Source organism: Scyliorhinus canicula, chromosome 5 (genome assembly GCF_902713615.1).
Source record: "Scyliorhinus canicula chromosome 5, sScyCan1.1, whole genome shotgun sequence".
NCBI lineage: Eukaryota > Metazoa > Chordata > Chondrichthyes > Carcharhiniformes > Scyliorhinidae > Scyliorhinus > Scyliorhinus canicula.
Genome location: NC_052150.1, coordinates 39,721,819 through 39,743,183, shown reverse-complemented (window position 1 = coordinate 39,743,183; position 21,365 = coordinate 39,721,819). Strand labels below are relative to the sequence as shown.

General features: G+C 45.3%; 1 protein-coding gene across 3 annotated transcripts in view; it reads right to left on the bottom strand.

The window, feature by feature from the left end:
- LOC119965930 (doublecortin domain-containing protein 2-like) overlaps positions 1 to 21,365 on the bottom strand; it is a 240,548-nt gene that overhangs the window by 172,195 nt on the left and 46,988 nt on the right. For all 3 annotated transcript variants that reach the window (XM_038796956.1, XM_038796955.1, XM_038796954.1), the window contains exons 3-6: positions 19,392 to 19,468; positions 13,462 to 13,593; positions 11,557 to 11,703; positions 6,083 to 6,137 (exon numbers count right to left, since the gene is read on the bottom strand). In XM_038796956.1, coding sequence (XP_038652884.1) covers positions 6,083 to 6,137; positions 11,557 to 11,703; positions 13,462 to 13,593; positions 19,392 to 19,468 — 411 coding nt within the window. The remainder of the gene's footprint in view (positions 1 to 6,082; positions 6,138 to 11,556; positions 11,704 to 13,461; positions 13,594 to 19,391; positions 19,469 to 21,365) is intronic.

The window sequence follows — 21,365 nt, the reverse complement described above, 5'->3', positions numbered from 1 at the left end:
ACATCTTCCCTGCATCTACCCTGTCTAGTCCTGTTAAAATTTTATAAATCTCTATGAGATCCCCCCTCATTCTTCTGAACTCCAGCGAGAACAATCCTAACCTAGTCAATCTCACCTCATATGATAGTCTCGTCATCCCTGGAATCAGTCTGGTAAACCTTCACTGCACTCCTTCGAGAGCAAAAACATCCTTCCCCGTACCAGCCTCCCCGGACAGGCGCCGGAATGTGGCGACTAGGGGCTTTTCACAGTAACTTCATTGAAGCCTACTCGTGACAATAAGCGATTTTCATTTCATTTCATTTCAACTACACACAATACCCCAGATGTGGCCTCACCAAGGCCCTGTATAATTGCAGCAACACATCCCTGCTTCTATACTCGAAACCTCTCGCAATGAATGCCAACGTGCCATTAGCCATCTTTACCGCCTGCTGCACCTGCATGCTTAACTTCACCCAGGTCCCGCTGCACACTCCCCTCTTTCAATTTACACCCATTCAGGTAGTAATCTACCTTCTTGATTTTGCTTCCAAAAAGTGAATAACCTCTCACTAATCCAAATTATACTGCATCTGCCATTGATGTGCCCATTCACCCAACCTGTCCTGATCATGCTGTAGGATCCCTGCAACTTTGTCACAGTTCACCCTCCCAACCAACTTGGTATCGTCTGCAAACTTTTGAGATGTTACATTTTGTTCCCTCATCCAAATCATTAATATATATTGTGAATAGCTGGGGTCCCAGCACCGATCCCTGTGGTACCCCACTAGTTACTGCGTGCCAATTTGAAAAGGACACATTAATTCCTACTCTTTGTTTCCTCTCTGCCAACCAGTTTTCTATCCACCTCAATACATTTCCCCCAATCCCATGTGCTTTAATTTTTCACAATAATCTCTTATGCGGGGCTTTGTCAAACGCCTTCTGAAAGGCCAAATGTTCCACCTCGACTAGCTCCCCCTTGTCAACTGTACTGGTTATATCTTCAAGCATGATATTCCCTTCATAAATCCATGCTGACTCCGACTGATCCTGCTACTGCTTTCTAAATGTTCCGCTATAAAGTCCTTGATAATGAATTCAAGCATTTTCCCCACTACCGATGTTAGGCTTACTGCTCTATAATTCCCTGCTTTCTCTCCATCTCCCTTTTTGAATATTGGAGTGACGTGAGCTACCCTCCAATCTGCAGGGACAGTTCCAGAGTCTATAGAATCCCAGAAATCAATGCATCCACTATTTCCAGAGCCACCTCCTTGAGCACTCTGGGATGCAGATTCTCAGACCCTGAGGATTTATCTGCCTTCAATCCTATCAATTTTCCCAGCACCATTCCTCTACTAATGTTTATCTCCCTCAGTTCTTCCCCCTCACTAAATCTTTCTTTCTCTAACATTTCTGGTATCTGATTTGTGTCCTCTTTTGTGAAGACAGAACCAAAGTATGTATTCAATTGCTCAGCCATTTCTTTGTCCCTTATTATGCATTCCCCTGTTTCTGTCTGCAGGGGACCTACATTTCTCTTTACCAATCTCTTTCTCTTCACAGATCTATAGAAACTCTTAGTGTCAGTCTTTATGTTCCCTGCAAGCTTCCTTTCGTATTGTACTTTCCCCTTCTTAATCAATCCCTTCGTCCTTCTTTGCCGAATTCTAAACTGCTCCCAATCCTCAGACCTATTATTTTTCTTGGCCAATCTGTGTGCTTTCTTGGATCGGTGCAATTTCTAATTTGCTTTATAAGCCATGGATTGGCCCTCTTACCCCCTTTGCTTTTGTGCCAGACAGGAATGAACAGTTGCTGTAGTTTCCCCCATGAGTTCCTTGAATGTTTGCCATTGTCTATCCACTGTCATCCCTTTAAGTAACCCTCCCCAATCTATCAAGGTCAACTCACGCCTCATATCCTCATAGTTCTCTTTATTAAGATTCAGCACCTAGTCTCCGAATCAACTACTTCACTCTCCATCTTGATAACAAATTCTATGTGTTATGGTCGCTCATCCCCAAGGGGTCTCGTACAGCCAGATTGGCAATGACTCCCTTCTCATTACACAATACCCAGTCTAAGATGGCCTGCTCTCTAGTTGGTTCCTCCACATATTGGTCAAGAAAACCATCCTGTATACATTCCAGGAATTCCTCCTCTACGGCATTGTGGCTAATTTGATTTGCCCAATCTATGTGAAGATTAAAATCACCCATGATCACCGATATTCCCTTATTACATGCATCTTCATGTTTAATGCCATTCCCAACCTGACCAGTGCAGTTTGGGGGTCTATGTATGATACCCACTAATGTTTTTTGCCCCTTGGTATTTCTCAACTCGACCCATACAGATGGTATCACAGTGATGATTTTTGGTTAGTTTAGATGTGCAGTGCAAACCCAAGTTATCAAACTGAACAATTAATGTCAATGAGAACATTCAGTTTAGCATTCTCATCAAACAGAATGGAGCAGACATGAGACACAAATAGATCTATAACACTGTGGGCGGAATCGTTCGGTCTCGGCAGGTGTCTCATTCGCTGCCTGAAACATGCTGACACGGAGAAGCAAAACCATTGCTATGTTTTTGTGTTGGAATTCAATCTTTGATTAATATCGCCATCCTCCCACTTTTATTTCCTACTCTATCCCTGCTCCATGGCCGCCACAGCCTTCTGCAGCAAAGAGTTCCGCAGATTCACCACTCTCTGGCTGAAAATATTTCTCCTCATCTCTGTTTTAAAGGATTGTCCCTTTAGTCTGAGATTTTGCCCTCTAGTTCTAGTTATTCCTACAAGTGGAAGCATCCACTCCACTCTATCCAGGCCTCTCAATATCCTGAAAGTTTCAATAAGACCCCCCCTTCATCTTTCTGAACTCCAACGAGTACAGACCTGGAGTCCTCAACCGTTCCTCGTACATCTGTCATGTGCGAGTACCTTTAAGAAATGGGTGTTCATAAAAAAAGCTGTAGTGGATGTACCTTTAGGAAATGCGTGTTTATCAGTGATGTCAGAGTGTGGGTGGAGCTGTGCTGTCGGTCTGCTTTACATTCGTTTTAGGCTGCTTGCTACAGAGTGTGTTTTAGTTTCATTTTGAGAGCTGGATAGCTGCAAGCAAAACAAGGACCTGTATAAGGATCTCTCTGCAAACTAAAGACAGCCTCCAGATCAATTGGGTGATTTCAAAGTGCTGACTGCTCTCAGTAGTGATTTTAAACCTGATCTCTGTGTTAAAAAGGGTCTTTTGTCTTATGGATGCTAATAAGGAAAGATTAAGGTTTACTTCTAGAATATGTATCTGTGGGAAGGATCAGTGTTGATAGTTGTTAAGATATTTACTGTGGGTTTATAAAGTGTTAACTGGTTTCATAATTAAAAATTGTTTGAATTTAAAAGTACTGTGGATCTCTGGTGCATCACACCTGTAAGGCAGATCCGCGTGCTCCCCATAACCACAATCTATTAAAAGTTGTGGGTCAGGTGAACTCCATGATACACTTTGGGGTTCTCTAAACCCTGGCCCATAACACATCAAACACAACAAGAATGCAAATAAACAAAACAAATAAATATCTAACACCTCAGCATCACACAAACCTGCCTCCCATCCATTGACTCCATCTACACCTCCCGCACATTGGGAAAGTGGGCAGCATGATCAAAGACCCCTCCCACCCATCTTACTCACTCTTCCAACTTCTTCCATCGGGCAGGAGATACAAAAGTCTGAGAACACGCACAAACAGACTCAAAACAACTTCTTCCTCGCTGCTACCAGTCTCCTAAACGACCCTCTTATGGACTGACCTAATTAACACCACATTCCTGTATGCTTCACCCGATGCCGGTGTTTAAGTAGTTACATGGTGTACCTTTTTTTTGCCCCATATATGTATTTTTTTTTATTTTCATGTACTTAATGATATGTTGAGCTGCTCGCAGAAAAATGCTTTTCACTGTACCTCGGTACATGTGACAATAAACCAAACCAATCCAATCCCACTTCCCGCTCCCCAACCTCCTATTTTCCCAACACACTACCCTCACTTTTGACACCACCTTATCCTGTAGCCCCTGGGGTGGCAGGTGGGGAAAGGTTGGTACATGCTGCCTGACACAATCCCTCACCTGTCAGCGGTCCCCCTCTTCTCCCCCCACACAGAACAACAGTCCAAACGCCCAGCAATACACCTGCTCACCCCCACTGCGCTTCCGTGAACTACTCAGCCCAGCTATCCTGGCAGTCCCCGCCCATCATGGGCATCCTACCCCCCCCCCCCCCCCCCCCCCCCCCCCCCCCCCTCCCCACTGACGCACCTCCCCGCCAATCACACACTACCTTGGTGCAAATAACAATATCAACCATGGCTATATTCGTCGCCCAATAATATTTCATCAAGTCTATCCACCGGTGGATTAAACTCTTCCTCCACCACTCCTGCACCTTTTCCCATCAAAACATCCATCCAGTAATAGGGGAAAAGGCCCAAAAACACACCATGGCCACCACCGGAAGTCCCCTGCTACATATTTTTAACCACTTCTCAGTCCTGCTTTAACTTTTTAAATATAAATTTAGAGTACCCAAGTTATTTTTTCCACTTAAGGGGCAATTTAGTGTGGCCAACCCACCTACCCTGCACATCTTTGGGTTGTGGGTGTGAAACCCAGGCAGACCCGGGGAGAATGTGCAAACTCCACACAGACAGTGACCTAGGACCAGGATCAAACCTGGGACCTCGGCGCCGTGAGGCAGCAATACTAACCCACTGCGCCACCATGTTGCCCGTCCTGCTTTAACTTAAGCCGTATCTGTTAATTAAATTCAAACCCATTATTTTTTTGCTGCACTTAAGCAGTGTTCGGTTCATTTGGGTATGGTGCACGTGAGCCACTGAAGAAGATGTAGAATTCCTTGATGTGAACAGGCCTTTCTTTAAAATAACATTTCTTTCAGAGGATTAAATCGAAAGCCACCATTCAGAAGTAACCAAGGTACCTGTTCATTCACTTAAAAATACAGGTTCATTTTTGTTTTGGTGATTTTAGCACAGCCAAATAGCCCCAGTATACATTTATTAGCCAACAGCTCGTGTATTGGGGCCAAATGGATTTGTGACAGTGTCGTTGGAGGGAGTAGTAACATCGCTACGTGGGGTCCAGCACCATAATGCCACTGGTTAGTGCATGCTATCCAGGAACAATTATGATTCCAACAGTAAGAGGTTACTTCAAGTTTGTAATATAGTCTTAAAGTTTAGATAACAGAATATAAGAAAATAATATGCAACTGGAGTATGCAATAAGGCACTTATTGCTGGTTTAGCTCACCAAGCTAAATCGCTGGCTTTTAAAGTAGACCAAGCAGGCCAGCAGCACGGTTCGATTCCTGTACCAACCTTCCCGGACAGGCGCCTGAATGTGGCGACTAGGGGCTTTTCACAGTAACTTCATTGAAGCCTACTCGTGACAATAAGCGATTTTCATTTTTTTTTTCATTTCATTTCATTTTCACTTAGCCCAATCTACCATCCAATACGATCATGTTTAAGCTTCTAGCTCCACTCCACTTTCTCATACTGTACCCTTATTGCTTAATTCCCTTATACTCTACAAAAATACAGCTACGAGTTGTTTAGTTTTAGGTCCCAATCTTCAGGAGTAAATCCCTTAATTCAGTTAGATGCAATGCCACAGATTGGCGAGGTGTAGGATGAAGACCTGAGATGTTCTGTTCAGCAGAAGGCTAAGGCCGGCAATCTGGCAAAAGCCGAGCCCTCTCCCATGAAGGGGAAAAATGTGTCACAACTAAACCGTTCTTATGTTCCCCAGTAATTAGCTTCAAAACCGCATTGATGGACACTTTGGTAGAGATTACCCACCTGACCTCTCAGCCATAGATGCTGTATGGCTTTAGAGAACCAACTGAAGAGACCAAGAAGAATAAATGTGAAAACAGTTAACAGCCTTGCTGTTACTCCCAAATACTCATTAATGAAAATATAATTCTTACAATTTCCATTGATCACATTTCAGTAAAACAGTGGCAAAAAATTGAAATTTCCTGACACAGCAACTCACATGTTCTTTACTCTTCTTAGATCCAGGAATTGGAGGAAGTGATGCCGCCTTCGATCTAACATGGAAACCAAAAATAAACTCTTAGATGATTACACCAATTCAATATGAAAATTGCAACAGAGCCAATTCAGCCCATCACATTCATGTTACTTCTGTCTGTCTAGAGGGTGTGATGCCATTTCACTGCACTTCCATTACCATTTTTAACGTTCTTCCTTTTCAAATATTCATCCAATAAATATTACATAACCCCCTGAAGACAGGAACAGCAGGAGGCCTAAAAGAAAATCGGTGCCATGTGGTAAAATGCCATTTATGAGCCGAATAATTACCCTGGGCACACACACCTCCCATCTTCAAGAATGTAATGCACTCCGAAGATACTTAGGTGGTGTGTATGCTGGAGAGAGCAAGCACTGTGACCTATCCAACAGATTGGTGGTCAGTTTGGCAGAACATATGAAGTCATGGGACCTTTTCTGGCATTGGACCCAGGATCTCACACTTTTCACTTCTGCCATCACAGCATCAGTTGCAATCTCCAGCCAGGCATACTTAGTCTCAGATCTATGCACCACGCTTGCCCACTGGGTGGCCTCTGACAGGCCATTGAGATCAATAAAGCCAAGGGACAATCCTGCTCTAATTGCTAGTCCTCCAGCTCTCCTGCATGATCCCACTTCCCCTCACTAGCTCACTTGTCCTTGGAGGAGTTGAAGACTTTGGCACAGTGCAGTTCCCCCCCCCCCCCCCCCCCCCCAAGAGTAGCCTGTAATTGTTGCCATGGGATGTCAAAATGAGTCATTTAATCTGATCCCCCTCCATTCCCACCCTCACTGGCTCTAATTGGATAGGAAACCTGTCTCCATAGCAATTAAGTACCCCAAGAAAATCTGAATTTTAATCAGCACGTCCATAAACCATCCATGGATCAAAAATGTGACGACAAAAATAAAAGAAATGGGAAATAAGAGAATAAAGAAGGAGGAATAGGGAGGACCTTTATAATTGCAACAAATATAAAATCTAACAATTTCTTCACATATAACAATTTCTTGATGTTGGAAAAACCTTTAACCACCTTACAATTACAATCTCGAGTCCAATGGGGATAATGCAACAATAATACCAAAACCTGGAGAAGACAGAGAAAGGGTCTGATAGTGATCTTTAAAATTATGCAGGGTTTCAACAGCGTAGACATGGAGAGGGTGCTTCTCCTGGTAAGAGAGTCCGAAACTGGGAGCCATAAATACAAGATACTCACAAATAAATCCAACCAGGAATCAAAGAGAAACTTCTTTACTGAAAGTGGTGAGCATGTGGAACTCTATACCACGTGGAGAGTTTTTGAAGCAAATAGAATAGACGAGTTTGACGGAAGTTAGATACGTACAAAAGGGAGAAATGAATAGACGGTCATAGTGAAGCGTTAGATAAAGAAAGATGGAAGGAGGTTTCTGTGGAACATAAAACATCAACATGTACCTGGTGGGCCACATGACTTGTTTCAGTGTTGTAGAATTAACTTTATGTAAACTCCCTTGTAGAATAGAATAGTACAGCTCAGAAGGAGGCCATTCAACCCCTCATTGTCTGCTCGTGTCTTTTCACTTGTTGCCCATTTAGACATGGGAAAATTTGGACATTGGGAACAATGTTTCCACTTATTCCTGTATTTCCCAGTGGTTTTTATATCTTATCTGTATATCATAATGAATGATTGCTTAAGCTCTTGGGTTTGGCTGGGTGTTCCTGGTCGGCTTTTTGGGTGAGCTCCACACTGCTATTCAACCACGCTTAGTCATTTTCTGGGGCCTTGGGGAGTTTCTCCCCGGTCAAGCCCACATTTAGAAGTTTTTTCAACACTGGAGAGCTGAACTCGCCAACCAGACCGGCTCCTCAGAGATTGGGTTGCCATTTTGAAAGGGTGCCCCGATCTGTAAATGAATGAGGGTCCCCCACATCCCTCATCTACGGGAAATCTCCCCACACTTGGGAAAGGGGAGGGTAGTGAGGACACCCTGCTATAGGGTCGCTGGCTGGCCCTCTTTTCAAGCCTCCCTACCCCCCTTTTCTGGGTGCCCTACCTTCAGGACCCCTACCTTTAAGACAACCCCAACCTTTACAAGATCCCTTCATATCTGCCCTTCATCCCACCACCCACCCTTCATATTCCCCTCATCCCCCCCCCTTTCATGGCCTCCCACATGCCCAGACCCTTAACACTGCCACGATGGCAGTGCTTGCCAGCCTGCCAGTGCCAGGGTGGCAATGCCAAGGTGCCAGGCTGACAGTGCCATGACACCCAGGTACCAGAGGAAGAGCCAGGGGGCAACCCTGCCCTGTCCGTGACCAGCCAGGAGTCTGCAATGGCCTTGAAACACCCCACCCCTCCCCAAGTGCCATTATGCTTGGTCCACGTTTGTGTGGACCAGTTCTAAACGGCGCCTAGACCAGGCTTCGCTGGGGAGGCCGTTAATTCCCAGGCTCCAGGAGAATCGAGCACAGGCATATTTAAATGAGCCTAATGTGTATAACTGGATCTCGCCAGCGAGGGCGAAATCACGATCATGACATCTTGCAATATTTGAATGAATCTCACGAGAGGCCTCTCGAGAGACTCAATGGCCTCGTTGCATCACCAAGTCGGGTGTGACGAGATCGTTCAATTTACACAAACCATTATTTTGAATTTCCCACAAGGTCTCTTTGTAATAAGCCTGGAATGAAGTCATTTGTAAGCCAAAAACAATAAAAACAATTATATTCTAGATTGAAGCAGCCCGCTTAATTGCTACCCAATCCACTACCTTAAATAGTCACTCCCTCCACCACCGACACAGAGTGGCAACAGTCTGTACTAAGGGTGGCACGGTAGCACAGTGGTTAGCACAATTGCTTCACAGCACCAGGGTCCCAGGGTCCCAGGGTCGATTCCCGGCTTGGGTCACTGTCTGTGCGGAGTCTGCACGTTCTCCCCGTGTCGGCGTGGGTTTCCTCCGGATGCTCCGGTTTCATCCCACAAATCCCAAAAGATGTGCTTGTTAGGTGGATTGGACATTCTGAATTCTCCCTCAGTGTACCCAAACAAGCGGCGGAATGTGGCAAACTAGGGGATTTTCACATTAACTTCATTGCAGTGTTAATGTAAGCGCATTTGTTACATTAATAATGATTATTATTAGGACGTGATACACGGCAGCAACCCACCAAGGCTCCTTTGACAGTACCTTCCAAACCTCCAACCTCTACTGTTAAGAGGGACAAGGGCAGCAGATACATGAAGATATCACCACCTGCAGGTTCCCCTCAAAGCCACATATCATAAAATCATTGAATCTATACAGTGCACAAGGAAGTCACTCAGCCCATTGGGTCTGCACCGACCCTCCAAAAGGGAACCCCACCTAGGTCCCAACCCCCACCCTATCTCTGTAACCTAGTACGCCCAACTCACCTTTTGGACACTAAGGTGCAATTTAGCCCAGGTAATCCACCTATCCTGCACACCTTTGGACTGAGACACAAAACCAGAGCATCCAGAGGAAACCCATGCTGACACGGGGAGAGCGTACAATTTCCACACAGACAGTGACCCATGTCTGGAATTAAATGGGTCCCTGGTGCTGTGAGGCAGCAGTGCTAACCAGCGTGCCACCCTAGTCATCCTGACTTGAAACAATATCTCCGTTCCTTCAGTGTCACAGGATCAAAATCCTGGAACATCATTCATAACATCACTGTGGGTGTAGCTACACCACATGGGCTGCTGCAGTTCAAGAAGGCAGCTCACCACCTTCTCAAGGGCAATGAAGGATAGACATTAAATGCTGGCCTTGACAATGCGTGAACAAAAATATATTTCTTCAGCTCCTCTCCTGAACATATGAACTCCTTTCTCGGTTTCAGTTGCACCTGAGAATGCTACCTGGGGAGCTGCATCTAAGTTTGAATTTAATACATTTGAGGATGACTAAAGTCATCACACACGAGGCTGTAACACACATGGAAGACAATATATATGCATGCAACCACACAATCATGCACTCACACGTGCACGCACGCATATGCACACAGAACACATGGCAACTCTCTGCCCCATAGCACAGTAGGAGTTGGGCATGTCGAAGAATTACAAGTGCATCCACATAATCCTGTGGCTCAGGATGAATCCAACTCGGTTTTATTTCAATCATATTATATGTGAAAGTTCTTAAAGTGCACCAAGTCTCCCAACTATAGGTTTCAGCCTCATGGAGTATGGGTGTGCACATTAAGCAATATAGATTTGCAAGCGTTTTGTGAGGACTGGAGTTGGGCCAACTGTACACCTGCAACAAACTAACGGGCATCGCTTTTCAGCATTCCTACCTGGGTCATGCAGGTGGCAGCTAATACGATTTGATAATCCTAACCTAGCAGACTCTGTAAATGATGTCGACATCCAGATCTGATGCCAGTTTCTATGGATATTGTATAGAACACCACCTCCATGGAGACATGCTATGTGCAATGTTCTTCTCTGAAGAGGTTCCTGGAGAATCAAACGGGGCAACTTTCCTCAATCACATCCTGCACAACAGCACTCCCACATCACCAGCCATTAAACAGGAAGCCACAGGCTCAGCATCTCGTCGGCACAATCATTCTGAGAGTTACCTTTCCCCAAAACAGGGCGGATTCTCCGATCGCCGAAATTGCATTCGCCGATTGGCCGGAGAATCCATTTTTACGCTGAAACCATTTTGAGAGTTACTTTTCCATTTGGAACTGTTGACGAAAAACTGAAAAACTACAAACACAAAAGAAAATAATTGGCCCGAGCATAGTGTTTCAGAGGCAAAATCATTTTAAATCTAGCTCCTTAACAGCTGATGATGCTCAGGATTTCTATCCTCTCCTTTCTTCAATGAATTCCCAAGGCCCAATCCAGAATAGGAGCTCTTGAATATGAAACCGACCAGTTATAGGCTGTGAGGATCGGCCTGCACAATTTGTGACCAAAAAGCCTGTTGTGGTCTGGAGCCACGGTCACAACGCTGGGGCAAGCCAACATATTCTATTCCCTGTGAGAAATTATTACAAAGTGCAATCACCAAGAAATGTAATAAGCAATAGACTACTTAAAACTTCCAAGGTCATGGGGCTTCTTGTTCCATCTCGTGCTCAAGGCTGGGCAATTAGTCATTCACCAAAACTGCTCAGAATGAGACACCACAGTAGGCGAATCCCCTTTCTATGTTACTTTCCTCCCTGGAATCCCTCTTTTGCATTCCTTTACTTGTCCGCGTAACTTCGTCTGGCAGAGACAGTCCCGAATATTCAGCAGATAATTTGGAAATCTAAGTCGACTCTGACAAATGCAATATCAGAACAATGTTGGTACAATGACAATTACTGTGGAAATAAATTAAGGAAATTCCATTAAAATAGGATCATTTAAAATAGTACATTAACAGGGCTATCCTTACCCATTAGATCTTCTCGGGTATACTTTACTGAAAACCAGTTCACCATACGGCAACTTCTTAAATTTATCTCTGCCCACAGCTACGTAGTACCCTCCATTTTCAAGTTCAGTGCCATCATTGACAAACTTTCCATCCAATGTATGAAGCCTAGAAAACATTGGGAAACATCAAATTATCACGAGGTAGTAACGTGTGTTTTATATTATGATTTTGCACAACATAAAACACTTGTTTGAATCTTGGCTGAAAGCAATAGCGAAAAAATACAATGACTTCAATTTTTTAATGAGCATTTGGGATTATAGATGCAACCTAGAGTGTGCAATAATAGCCTCATCATTCAGCTGCTGTATGATCAGTTAGCTTGTTGTGTTAGTGATGAAAGAATTCTGACGAAGATGGATTAAAATGCATTCACAATCTATACATTAGGCTGTACGGTCAACTTTGAAAAAGTGACAAACCTTCAGAAATCTGGTGCACAATGACATCTTTTTCAAAGTCATTATATATATTATATATATATATATATAATAATAGGAGTATGACTAAAGCATTTATAGAGCATGGTAGAGGGGGTGGTTTAAGACTGTAACAAGTCCCAAAAGGCAATGGCTTCGGTCTTCACAATTTTTAATATCTCACATTGAGGTTGCCATGGGTTGAACAAAGCACATGTTTCAGAAACTGGTAGTGCAGACACCCCACTGATACAAATAAAAAGATGATATTGGCTCCCCACAACTGGGACTATTCATACTTAGTTCCACCTCCGAATTACAAGGTTATGGTTTCAGAAACCACTCCAAGGACTGGAGCACTCCAACGACTAGGGTGCCAGGTGGCACGGCCAAGGTGTCAGGCTGGCAGTGATAAGGTGCCCGTTTCAGGGATCGCTCGTCAGTGCAGGAAGTGAGGCAAGTGCGGCTTCGGCTGGATCGCTCTCGCCGAGGCCAAAAAAAAAAGACTCCCATTTGATAGCGATGCCTTTCTCGGTGCTGAAGGACCCTGATATACGCACCCAAAAGAGGATTCTATTTTCGTTAAATCACGCCATAGCACCTTGCAACTTTCTAAAGACATGAAAGGTGCTAAATAAATGTACCTTTTTTTGTTTACAGTGGCATTAAAGGTGTTCTATGATCAAATTCCTTGGCATATATGCAACTGCAAAATTCTTCAAATGTAACCTCCTCTCTTGTACTGAAATCACTCACAACATTCGCCCTATTTCAACAGAACAGCTTTGTCACGGATTCCTAAGTGAGGTAATGGCAATCGAGCCCATGAATGTCCAATTCCTAATCATGCGCACATGTTTTGGGGGTTGTGAAAAATTGGGAAGATTCTGAGCGGGAGTGTTCGCGGTCTTAGCCAGTATAGTGGAGGAGGAGGTGGACCCAGACCCTTTGGTGGCGATAGCTCATGGAGAGGAGGCAGGCCGATGTCGTGGCCTTCGCCTCTCTGATTGCACGACGGCAAATTTTACTAGAGTGGCAATCAGCATTGCAACCTGGGGTAGCGGTTTGGTTGAGCGACCTGTACTACTACTTCCTGCGGTTGGAGAAGATAAAGTACGAGTTAAGGGGCTCTGCAGGGGTATTTGAGAAAAGGTGGGGGATGTTTGAGGAGCTGTTCGTTGTGGGAGGGGGGGAAAAAAAAGAGAGTGAAAAAATCTGTACAGACTGTATAGTTGATTGCTGGGAAGTATGTTTCCCAGGGTGTTTATTTGCTGTAATCTGTTTTGATACATGTTTGTAATAATATACATTTTTTTTTTAAATGAATGTCCAATTCCTTGGTCAAATAATGCAGTTGAAATTCACTCACAAATTGCACAATCATTCACCTACCAACAGCCTTAACATCAGTGCATTGAATGATTATTCTGTTCAAAGAGCTTACTTTCTTACAGCTCCAGTTCTGAGATTTACTTTCTCGGTGATGCTCGAAAGAACCTGTTCCCACTGGCCCAGTATTCTCTTCGGAATCAGTAGTCGGGTTGCGGGATTTAGGAGGTCTCCATTTGTGAACACACTGTAATGAAGAGAGGAATATGTAACAATGAAAACAGTTGGGACATTTAAACAGAAAGAACACTCAGTACTACATCCTTACCCTACATAATATATTCAGAACAGCAACCACAACACCACAAAACCCTGCCAGGGTAATCTCTGCAGCCTTCAGAACAGCAACCACAACACCACAAAACCCTGCCAGGGTAATCTCTGCATGCCTTCAGAACAGCAACCACAACACCACAAAACCCTGCCAGGGTAATCTCTGCAAGACATGCCAGATCATCGACATGGACACCACCATTACACATGGAAACACCACCCACCAGGTACGCGGCGCATACTCGTGCGACTCGACCAATGTAGTCTACCTCATACGCTGCAGGAAAGGATGTCCCGAAGCGTGGTACATTGGCGAGACCATGCAGACACTGCGACAACGAATAAACGGGCATCGTGCGACTATCACAGGCAGGACTGTTCCCTTCCAGTTGGGGAACACTTCAGCAGTCAAGGACATTCAGCCTCTGATCTCCGGGTCAGCATTCTACAAGGAGGCCTTCAGGAGACGCGACAACGCAAAATTGCTGAGCAAAAACTTATAGCTAAGTTCCGCACGCATGAATGCGGACTCAACCGGGATCTGGGATTCATGTCGCATTACATTCGGCCCCCACCAACAAGCCTGGACTTGCAGAGGCCTACCGACTGAACTGGCTTGGGACAATTCACACCTCTTTAACCTGGAGTTACCTCTCTCTCTGCATCTTTGATGATTTGATTGCCTGCAGGTGCTCGCATTCCGGGGCATCTCTGACTGTGTCTATATAAACATTTCTGGAACAAGCCTTTCCATTCACCTGAAGAAGGAGCCGTGCTCCGAAAGCTCGTGTTTGAAACAAACCTGTTGGACTTTAACCTGGTGTTGTAAGACTTCTTACTGTGCTCACCCCAGTCCAACGCCGGCATCTCCACATCATACATAATATATGGTTGACGTTCATTCTCCACTACCCAAAATTTTATAATGTTCCTTTCTCTGAAGGGTGTCTATTATCTGCTCCAAATACAAACTTTCTTTGCTACATGCTAGAACAGGGGTGGGCAAACTACGGCCCGCGGGCCGCATGCGGCCCGCCAAAGGTATTTCTGCGGCCCACCAAGTCATTAAAATAAAAAAAATAAAAAAAAAATGTTTTAATTTTTTTTTTAAGGTTAATGCGGGGGGGGCTGTTGGGTTACTTACTGGTATAGGGTGGATACGTTGACTTGAGTAGGGTGATCATTGCTCGACACAACGTCGAGGGCCGAAGGGCCTGTTCTGTGCTGTTCTATGTTCTATATGAGGCGCCCAGAATCATAACCGGGTGAAGTAATTATTTTACTTAATATACTATGCGGCCCTTTGTGAATTGTGAATTTCTGAATGTGGCCCTTGCACGGAAAAGTTTGCCCACCCCTGTGCTAGAATATCCAGAAAGGCAACACCTTAAGCTGAACATGGCTTGTAGGCAGAGGAGGCTGTTTTGAGTCATTTTCCCAATCAGTGTTATTTTTCCCCAACAGGTTTCCTGCATACAGCTAGTCTGTCATTCAGCCTGGTTGCCTGCAGGAAGAAATAATACCACTCCATATATACTATATTCTCCTGTCTAGACATCTCTGCAGCATGTAGGACAATGTTATGTAATTGCTTACAGATTCGGCGGAGGGAATTTGCAATGGAAGTGGTGGATTTGTTCATTTTGCAGATGTATGTGGTCACCGGGTTGGACAAACAAAGCCCTATTGAAAAGAGGCAGTGACCTGGTAAACAGAGTGCTCTTGGATCAATGGGTATTGTGCAACCCAAAATAAAGTCCTATTGTTCTAATGTAACATTCATTTTCATTATATTAACGGTACAGCCCAGTAGAAGTTTTTAGTTGATGGAGTCGATGGAAAATACAGAGTAGATGTGAAGGTTTGATTAACAGCAGTGCGATTTTGTTGCATCAGTAGTCATTACGGTATAACAGAAAAAGTAAGAAGGGATAAAAGCAAATATATTCAATTTCAAAGAAGGAAAAGGAGAGGATTTTATTTTCTCATGATGGTTAAAGTTCCAACTTCTAGTGAAACAAACAGAATTATTCAGAATGTAGGTAATTTCACCACATTAGCAAAAATCGTAGAACAGTGCCAAACATAAAAAGTTTGGGATTGGTGGGTCTGTGTACTGTACATATTCAAGCTTTTAAAAAGAAAACAAACTTCTGTGATTTTACCCTCACGAATATGATGGCATGGGGGAGAACTAGGATTGGAAACTTTTCTTTCACTCTACCCCGCCATTTTTATCTTTTGACAAAGTTCTCACCTTCACATATCCTCTCCAATTAGTTTTTTTTAAAAATAGATTTAAGGGTTGTGGGCATCGCTGGTTGGCCAGCATTTATTGCCCATCCCTAGTTGCCCTTCAGAAGGTGGTGGTGAGTTGTCTTCTTAAACCGCTGCATTCCCGGAGGTGTAGGTACACCCACAGTGCTGTTAGGGAGGGAGTTCCAGGATTTTGGCCCAGCAACAGTGAAGGAACGGTGATATATTTCCAAGTCGGGGTGGTGAGTGACTTGGAAGGGAATCTCAGGTGGTGGAGTTCCCTAGTATTTGCTGCTCTCGTCCTTCTAGATGGTAATGGGTTTGGAATGTGCTGCCTAAGGAACCTTGGAGAGTTCTTGCAGTGCATCCTGTAGATGATACACACGGCTGCCAATGTTCATTGGTGGTGGAGGGATTGGATGTTTGTGGAAGGGGAAGCAATCAAGCAGGTTGGATGGTGTTGAGTTCTTGTGTTGCTGGAGCTGCACTCATACAAGCAAGTGAAAGGTATTCCATTACACTCCTGACTTGAACGTTGCAGATGGTGGACAGGCTTTGGGGGGGCCAGGAGGAGAGTTAAACACCGCTGAATTCCTAGGCTTTGACCTGCTCTGGCAGCCACAGTATTAATGTGGCTAGTTCAGTTCAGGTTCTGATCAATGGTAATTCCCAGGTTGTTGATTGTGGTGGATTCAGCAATGGCAATCTCACTGAATGACAATGGGTGATGGTTAGATCCCCTCTTGTGGGAGATGATCATTGCCTCGCCCTTGTGTGGCACAATTGTAACTTGCCACTTGTCAGCCCAAGCCTGAATATTGTCCAGGTCTTGCTGCATTTGGACACTGACTGCTTCATTATCTGAGGAGTCGAGAATGATGCTGAACAGTCATCCGTAAACATCCCCACTTCTGACCTTATGATGGAAGGGAGGTCATTGATGAAGCAGCTGAAGATGGCTGGACATAGGACACTATCCTGAGGAACTCCTGCAGTGACTTCCTGGAGCTGAGATGATTGACCTCAAACCACCACAACCATCTTCCTTTGTGCTCGGTATGACTCCAACCTGGCGGAGAGTTTTCTCCCCAATTCCCATCGACTCCAGTTTTGCTAGTGGCTCCTTGATGCCATATTCGGTCAAATGCTGCATTGGTGTCAAGGGCAGTCACTCACCTCTTGCATTAAACTCTTTGGTCCACATTTGAACCAAGGCTGTAATGAGGTCAGGAGCTGAATGACGCTGACGGAACCCAACCAAGCATCCGTATGGTTATAGATTGTGATAGAGTACAATTCTGCTGCTCATGGATGCCCAGTCTTGTGTTGCGAGATCTGTTCGAAGTCTATCCCATTGAGCACTCTAGTAGTGCCGCACAACATGATAGAGGTTAGCCTCAATGTGAAGATGGGACTTTGTCGGTGCAGTGGTCACTTCTACCGATACTGTTAAGGACAGACGCATCTGCAGCAGGCAGGTCAGTGATGTTAATCAGGAGGACTTTGTAGGGTCAACAGGGCTGATTTTGCCATTGCCACTTCTGGTGCTTGGTCAATGCGGGGTTTCATTCCTTTTTTTTGTGTTTTTATAGCAGTTGAATATAACGGAGTGGCTTGCTAGGCCACCTCAGAGGGCATTTAAAACCCAACCACATTGCGGTGTGTCTGGAATCACATTTCAGGCCAGACGAGGTAAGGATGGCAGTTTTCCTTTGATGGGTTCTTACGACAATCGACAACGGTTCCATGGTCATCATTAGACTTTTAATTCCAGACATTTTATGGAGTTTAAATTCCACTACCTGCCATGGTGGGACTCGAACCCGGGTTTGGATCTCTGGATTATTGTCGAGCAACAATACCACTACGCCACAGCCTGCCTGGCAGGGTTGTTTCTTGAAAACCATTTATGTTTAGGTAGCCAGAGATCGATTGAAACCAAGGTTGCTTTCCCCCCACCCAATCACAGAAGTGCACTCTCCACTTGGAGGTAAGCATGGTACTGAAGTCACCGTAACACTCCAGCTGTTCCCCAGAGTTTGATATTGGGGTTGAATCTTTTGATAATTCAGCCTTCAGGTTTAGGATCATCAAAGAATGTTGGTCTAACCAGGGTGGAGGAATAGGTAGGAAAGGCTCAGCTAGGGCACCCAGGACTCCAAAGCAGCACCATTTTTTTCTCCCAATTAAGGGGCAATTCAGCATAGCCAATCCACCTACCCTGCACATCTTCGGTTGTGGGGACGAGACCCACACAGACCCATGGAGAATATGCAAACTTCACACGGAGTGACCCAGGGCTGGGATTGAACCCCAAAGCAGCATTTAACACAAAAGAGCGCATGCCACTCAAAACACACCATCCAAATCCCAAATAGTTCAAAACTACATAATTAGCAGGATTTCTACGAACAGATCAAACTGGTGCCAATTCAGATCTGGACGTCAACTTTAGAGCTTGTGGGGGTAATTCTTCAGGGCTGTTAGCCATAGCCGGAATTCCCGCTGGCCTGCTGAAATCGGGCAAGAGCCTCAAAACGAGATTCTCACTGGGCATCGAACCCGTCTCAAGTCTCCCGGCCTGCTTCCCCAGTGATGTCAGGTTCTTTCTAAGAAATAGCGAGATCCTGATCAGAACTCATTAGCTATCATTTAAATCTCATTGGCAAGATTGAGGTGGAAGGTGGAATTATATGGCCTCCCGGGATGCTCCCGCTCCCACCGCCAGCTGGAGTCCCATGGGTCCAAATCACTACTAGTCCCTAAAAGCGGGGACCAGACACCACTGAAGGGGATCAAGGGGGTCTACACTAACCTCCAGGGAGACAAGTGGGGTCCTTCAGGGGCGATGGGTTTGGGTTGGGCTGGAGGAGCTCAGATAGGAAGTATTTTCTGGGATGGGGTCATGTGACAGTGATTCCCTCTGTAGCCTTAAAAATCTGGCACTGCATCCTGGGACCATGGCAATGCCAGGTTGCCACTGTCAGGAGGTGGTCAGGTTGGCACTGCCAATGCACAGGGCCTAAAGGCGATCCATGAAGGGGGGGGGGGCCTTTATCGGATCCATAGCAAGGTGACACTCAACTTGGGGTGGGGGCCCTGCCAGCTGAAGTTTTATTTTAAAGGGGAATTCCTTTAGAAATGGCACCAGGATCTCGGAGGATCCAGTCTTGTTGGCTTCTTCAGGTCTCACAACGCTTGGCTCCAAAAAGATTTAAGTGTGGGTGCATCATGATCTGGATCATGCTGATCCTCCTGGTTTCCTGCCGGTGACCACACTTGGAAATCTTTGGGGAGAATTGCGCTACATGTCAACTTAATACCACAAACTTAAATAGAGTGAAAGTTGAGATTTATTTTGGCACATCCACTGTCCATCCACATGGTGTGATAATTTGATGCAGCATCATTCAAACTCAATTTAAACCTCCAAAACAGTCTCTGTTCTGTACTCACCAAATAATACAAGGCTCTTGAGTAGGCTTTCGAAATCTTGCTGATGCTATTATCCGGCTGTGAGCAACTGGTTTGACCTGAATTAAGAAGATATGGGTATCATTTGACACATTGGGAAGACTGGGAAGACTCAAAACTGTAACGGTCTTAAATTTCAGATGAAAGTCCCATCATTCAATTCCTACAGCTACAAACTTGGTGTAAGTGTGTCAAAATGTGATTTAACCTTTAAAACCTTCCACCTTTTAAGCAGCATCTGTTCATTAAACAGATTATATGTTGGCAATACAATTGATGTGTAGCCAAGACCTATATGCTCTATTCTCCATTAATATTCCATGAACATTTCTACCACAATCACAAGGGTGGAAAAGAGCATTTTGATGCCAGAGCATGCAGAATGTGAATTACACAACTAAAGGTAACCAAGCAACAGCTATACATGCATTATTAGAGGGGAAGAATGAATTTGTGTACAATATGTATGAACTGAGGGTTTACAATTCTATTTTTTATAACCAATTCAAAAGGTTCCTCTCATTCTCTCAATACAAACAAACATATGGGCCGGGATTCTCCCTTTTGGGGACTAAGTCCTTACGCCCACCGGAAAACGGGCGAGAATCACTCTGGACTTTTTCCTCGAAAGTCCGGGGTGGTGCTCCGTTTTCCAGAGAGCGTGCATCCCGCAGCTCTGTCTGCCGGCGGGGCCCTGCTGTCCGGACCGCACAACCGCGCATCAGTTCAGCGGCCGCAAAAGGGTCCGCACATGCGCGTGACGGCCCACTTTGGCGCTGGCGCTGCAGACATGGTGGAGCCACACAGCGGGCCCGCACAGAGTAAGGTAGGTTCCCCTCCCAGATCGCGATGGCCTGCCAATCGGTGGCCCCCAGTCGCGGGCTTGGCCACCACCGAGGTCCCCCACCCCCCGGAGTCAGATTCTCCCCGCCCCCCACCGCGGCCTTGGGTCCGAACTCCCGCCGGGTGGTACCAGATGTAAACCATGCCGGCAGGAGTTCGGCCAGTTATCCGCGGAGAATCGCCACAGGGGCCTATGTCAGCGGTCCCCAACCGGCACCGCAGCGACCGTACGGGCGCGATTGGCGCCGATTCTCCGGAGAAATCGGTGGCCCGGCGTGGGCTCAGAGAATCCTGGCCATGGACTTAGAAGTTCCGAAGGAGGCGGGTGTGGAGGATACCACTTCTGCACCATTACAGTGAGGCCCAAGGCACTGCTGACATTGAATCTCGGCCTCATTCTAATTAAACAAGCAAACTGCGAAGAAGTGTCAGCTGGGAAGAGTGGTTCGACAGTGAGGTAAGTGACAAATGGGGCAACCTAAAAGGAAAGATAACAATAAACAGATAACAGCCATTTGTAAACACAAGGCTTTGGAACAAAACCATCTTATAGAGGCCGACCATGTAGGTGGGAGGCCTTTTGCATTTGCAAATATGAGATCACGTGCTTCAAGCATAGGCATTGAACATTGATTTCTTTGCCCTGTATCTCGATGGCAGGTAATGCGCTTCTAATAAATAACGAGCAGGCCCTTTCTATCCGCCTTATTGGACATTTTGGAGGGCATGGAACATATGAATTTCTGGGCAATAATCTTCGAGATAAGAGAAACAAAATAGTGCCATTTGGGGCGGCACAGTAGCACAGTGGTTAGCAGTGTTGCTTCACAGTACCAGGGACCTGGGTTCGATTCCCGGCTTGGGTCACTGTCTGTGCGGAGTCTGCACATTCTCCCCGTGTCTGTGTGGGTTTTCTCCATGTGCTCTGGTTTCCTCCCACAAGTCCCAAAAGAGGTGCCGTTAGGTGAATTGGACATTCTAAATTCTACCTCCGTGTACCCGAACAGGCGTCGTAGTGTGGCGACTGGGGGATTTTCATAGTAACTTCATTGCAGTGTTCATGGAAGCCTACTTGTGACACTAATAAAGATTATTATTAGTTCTGCAATCAAA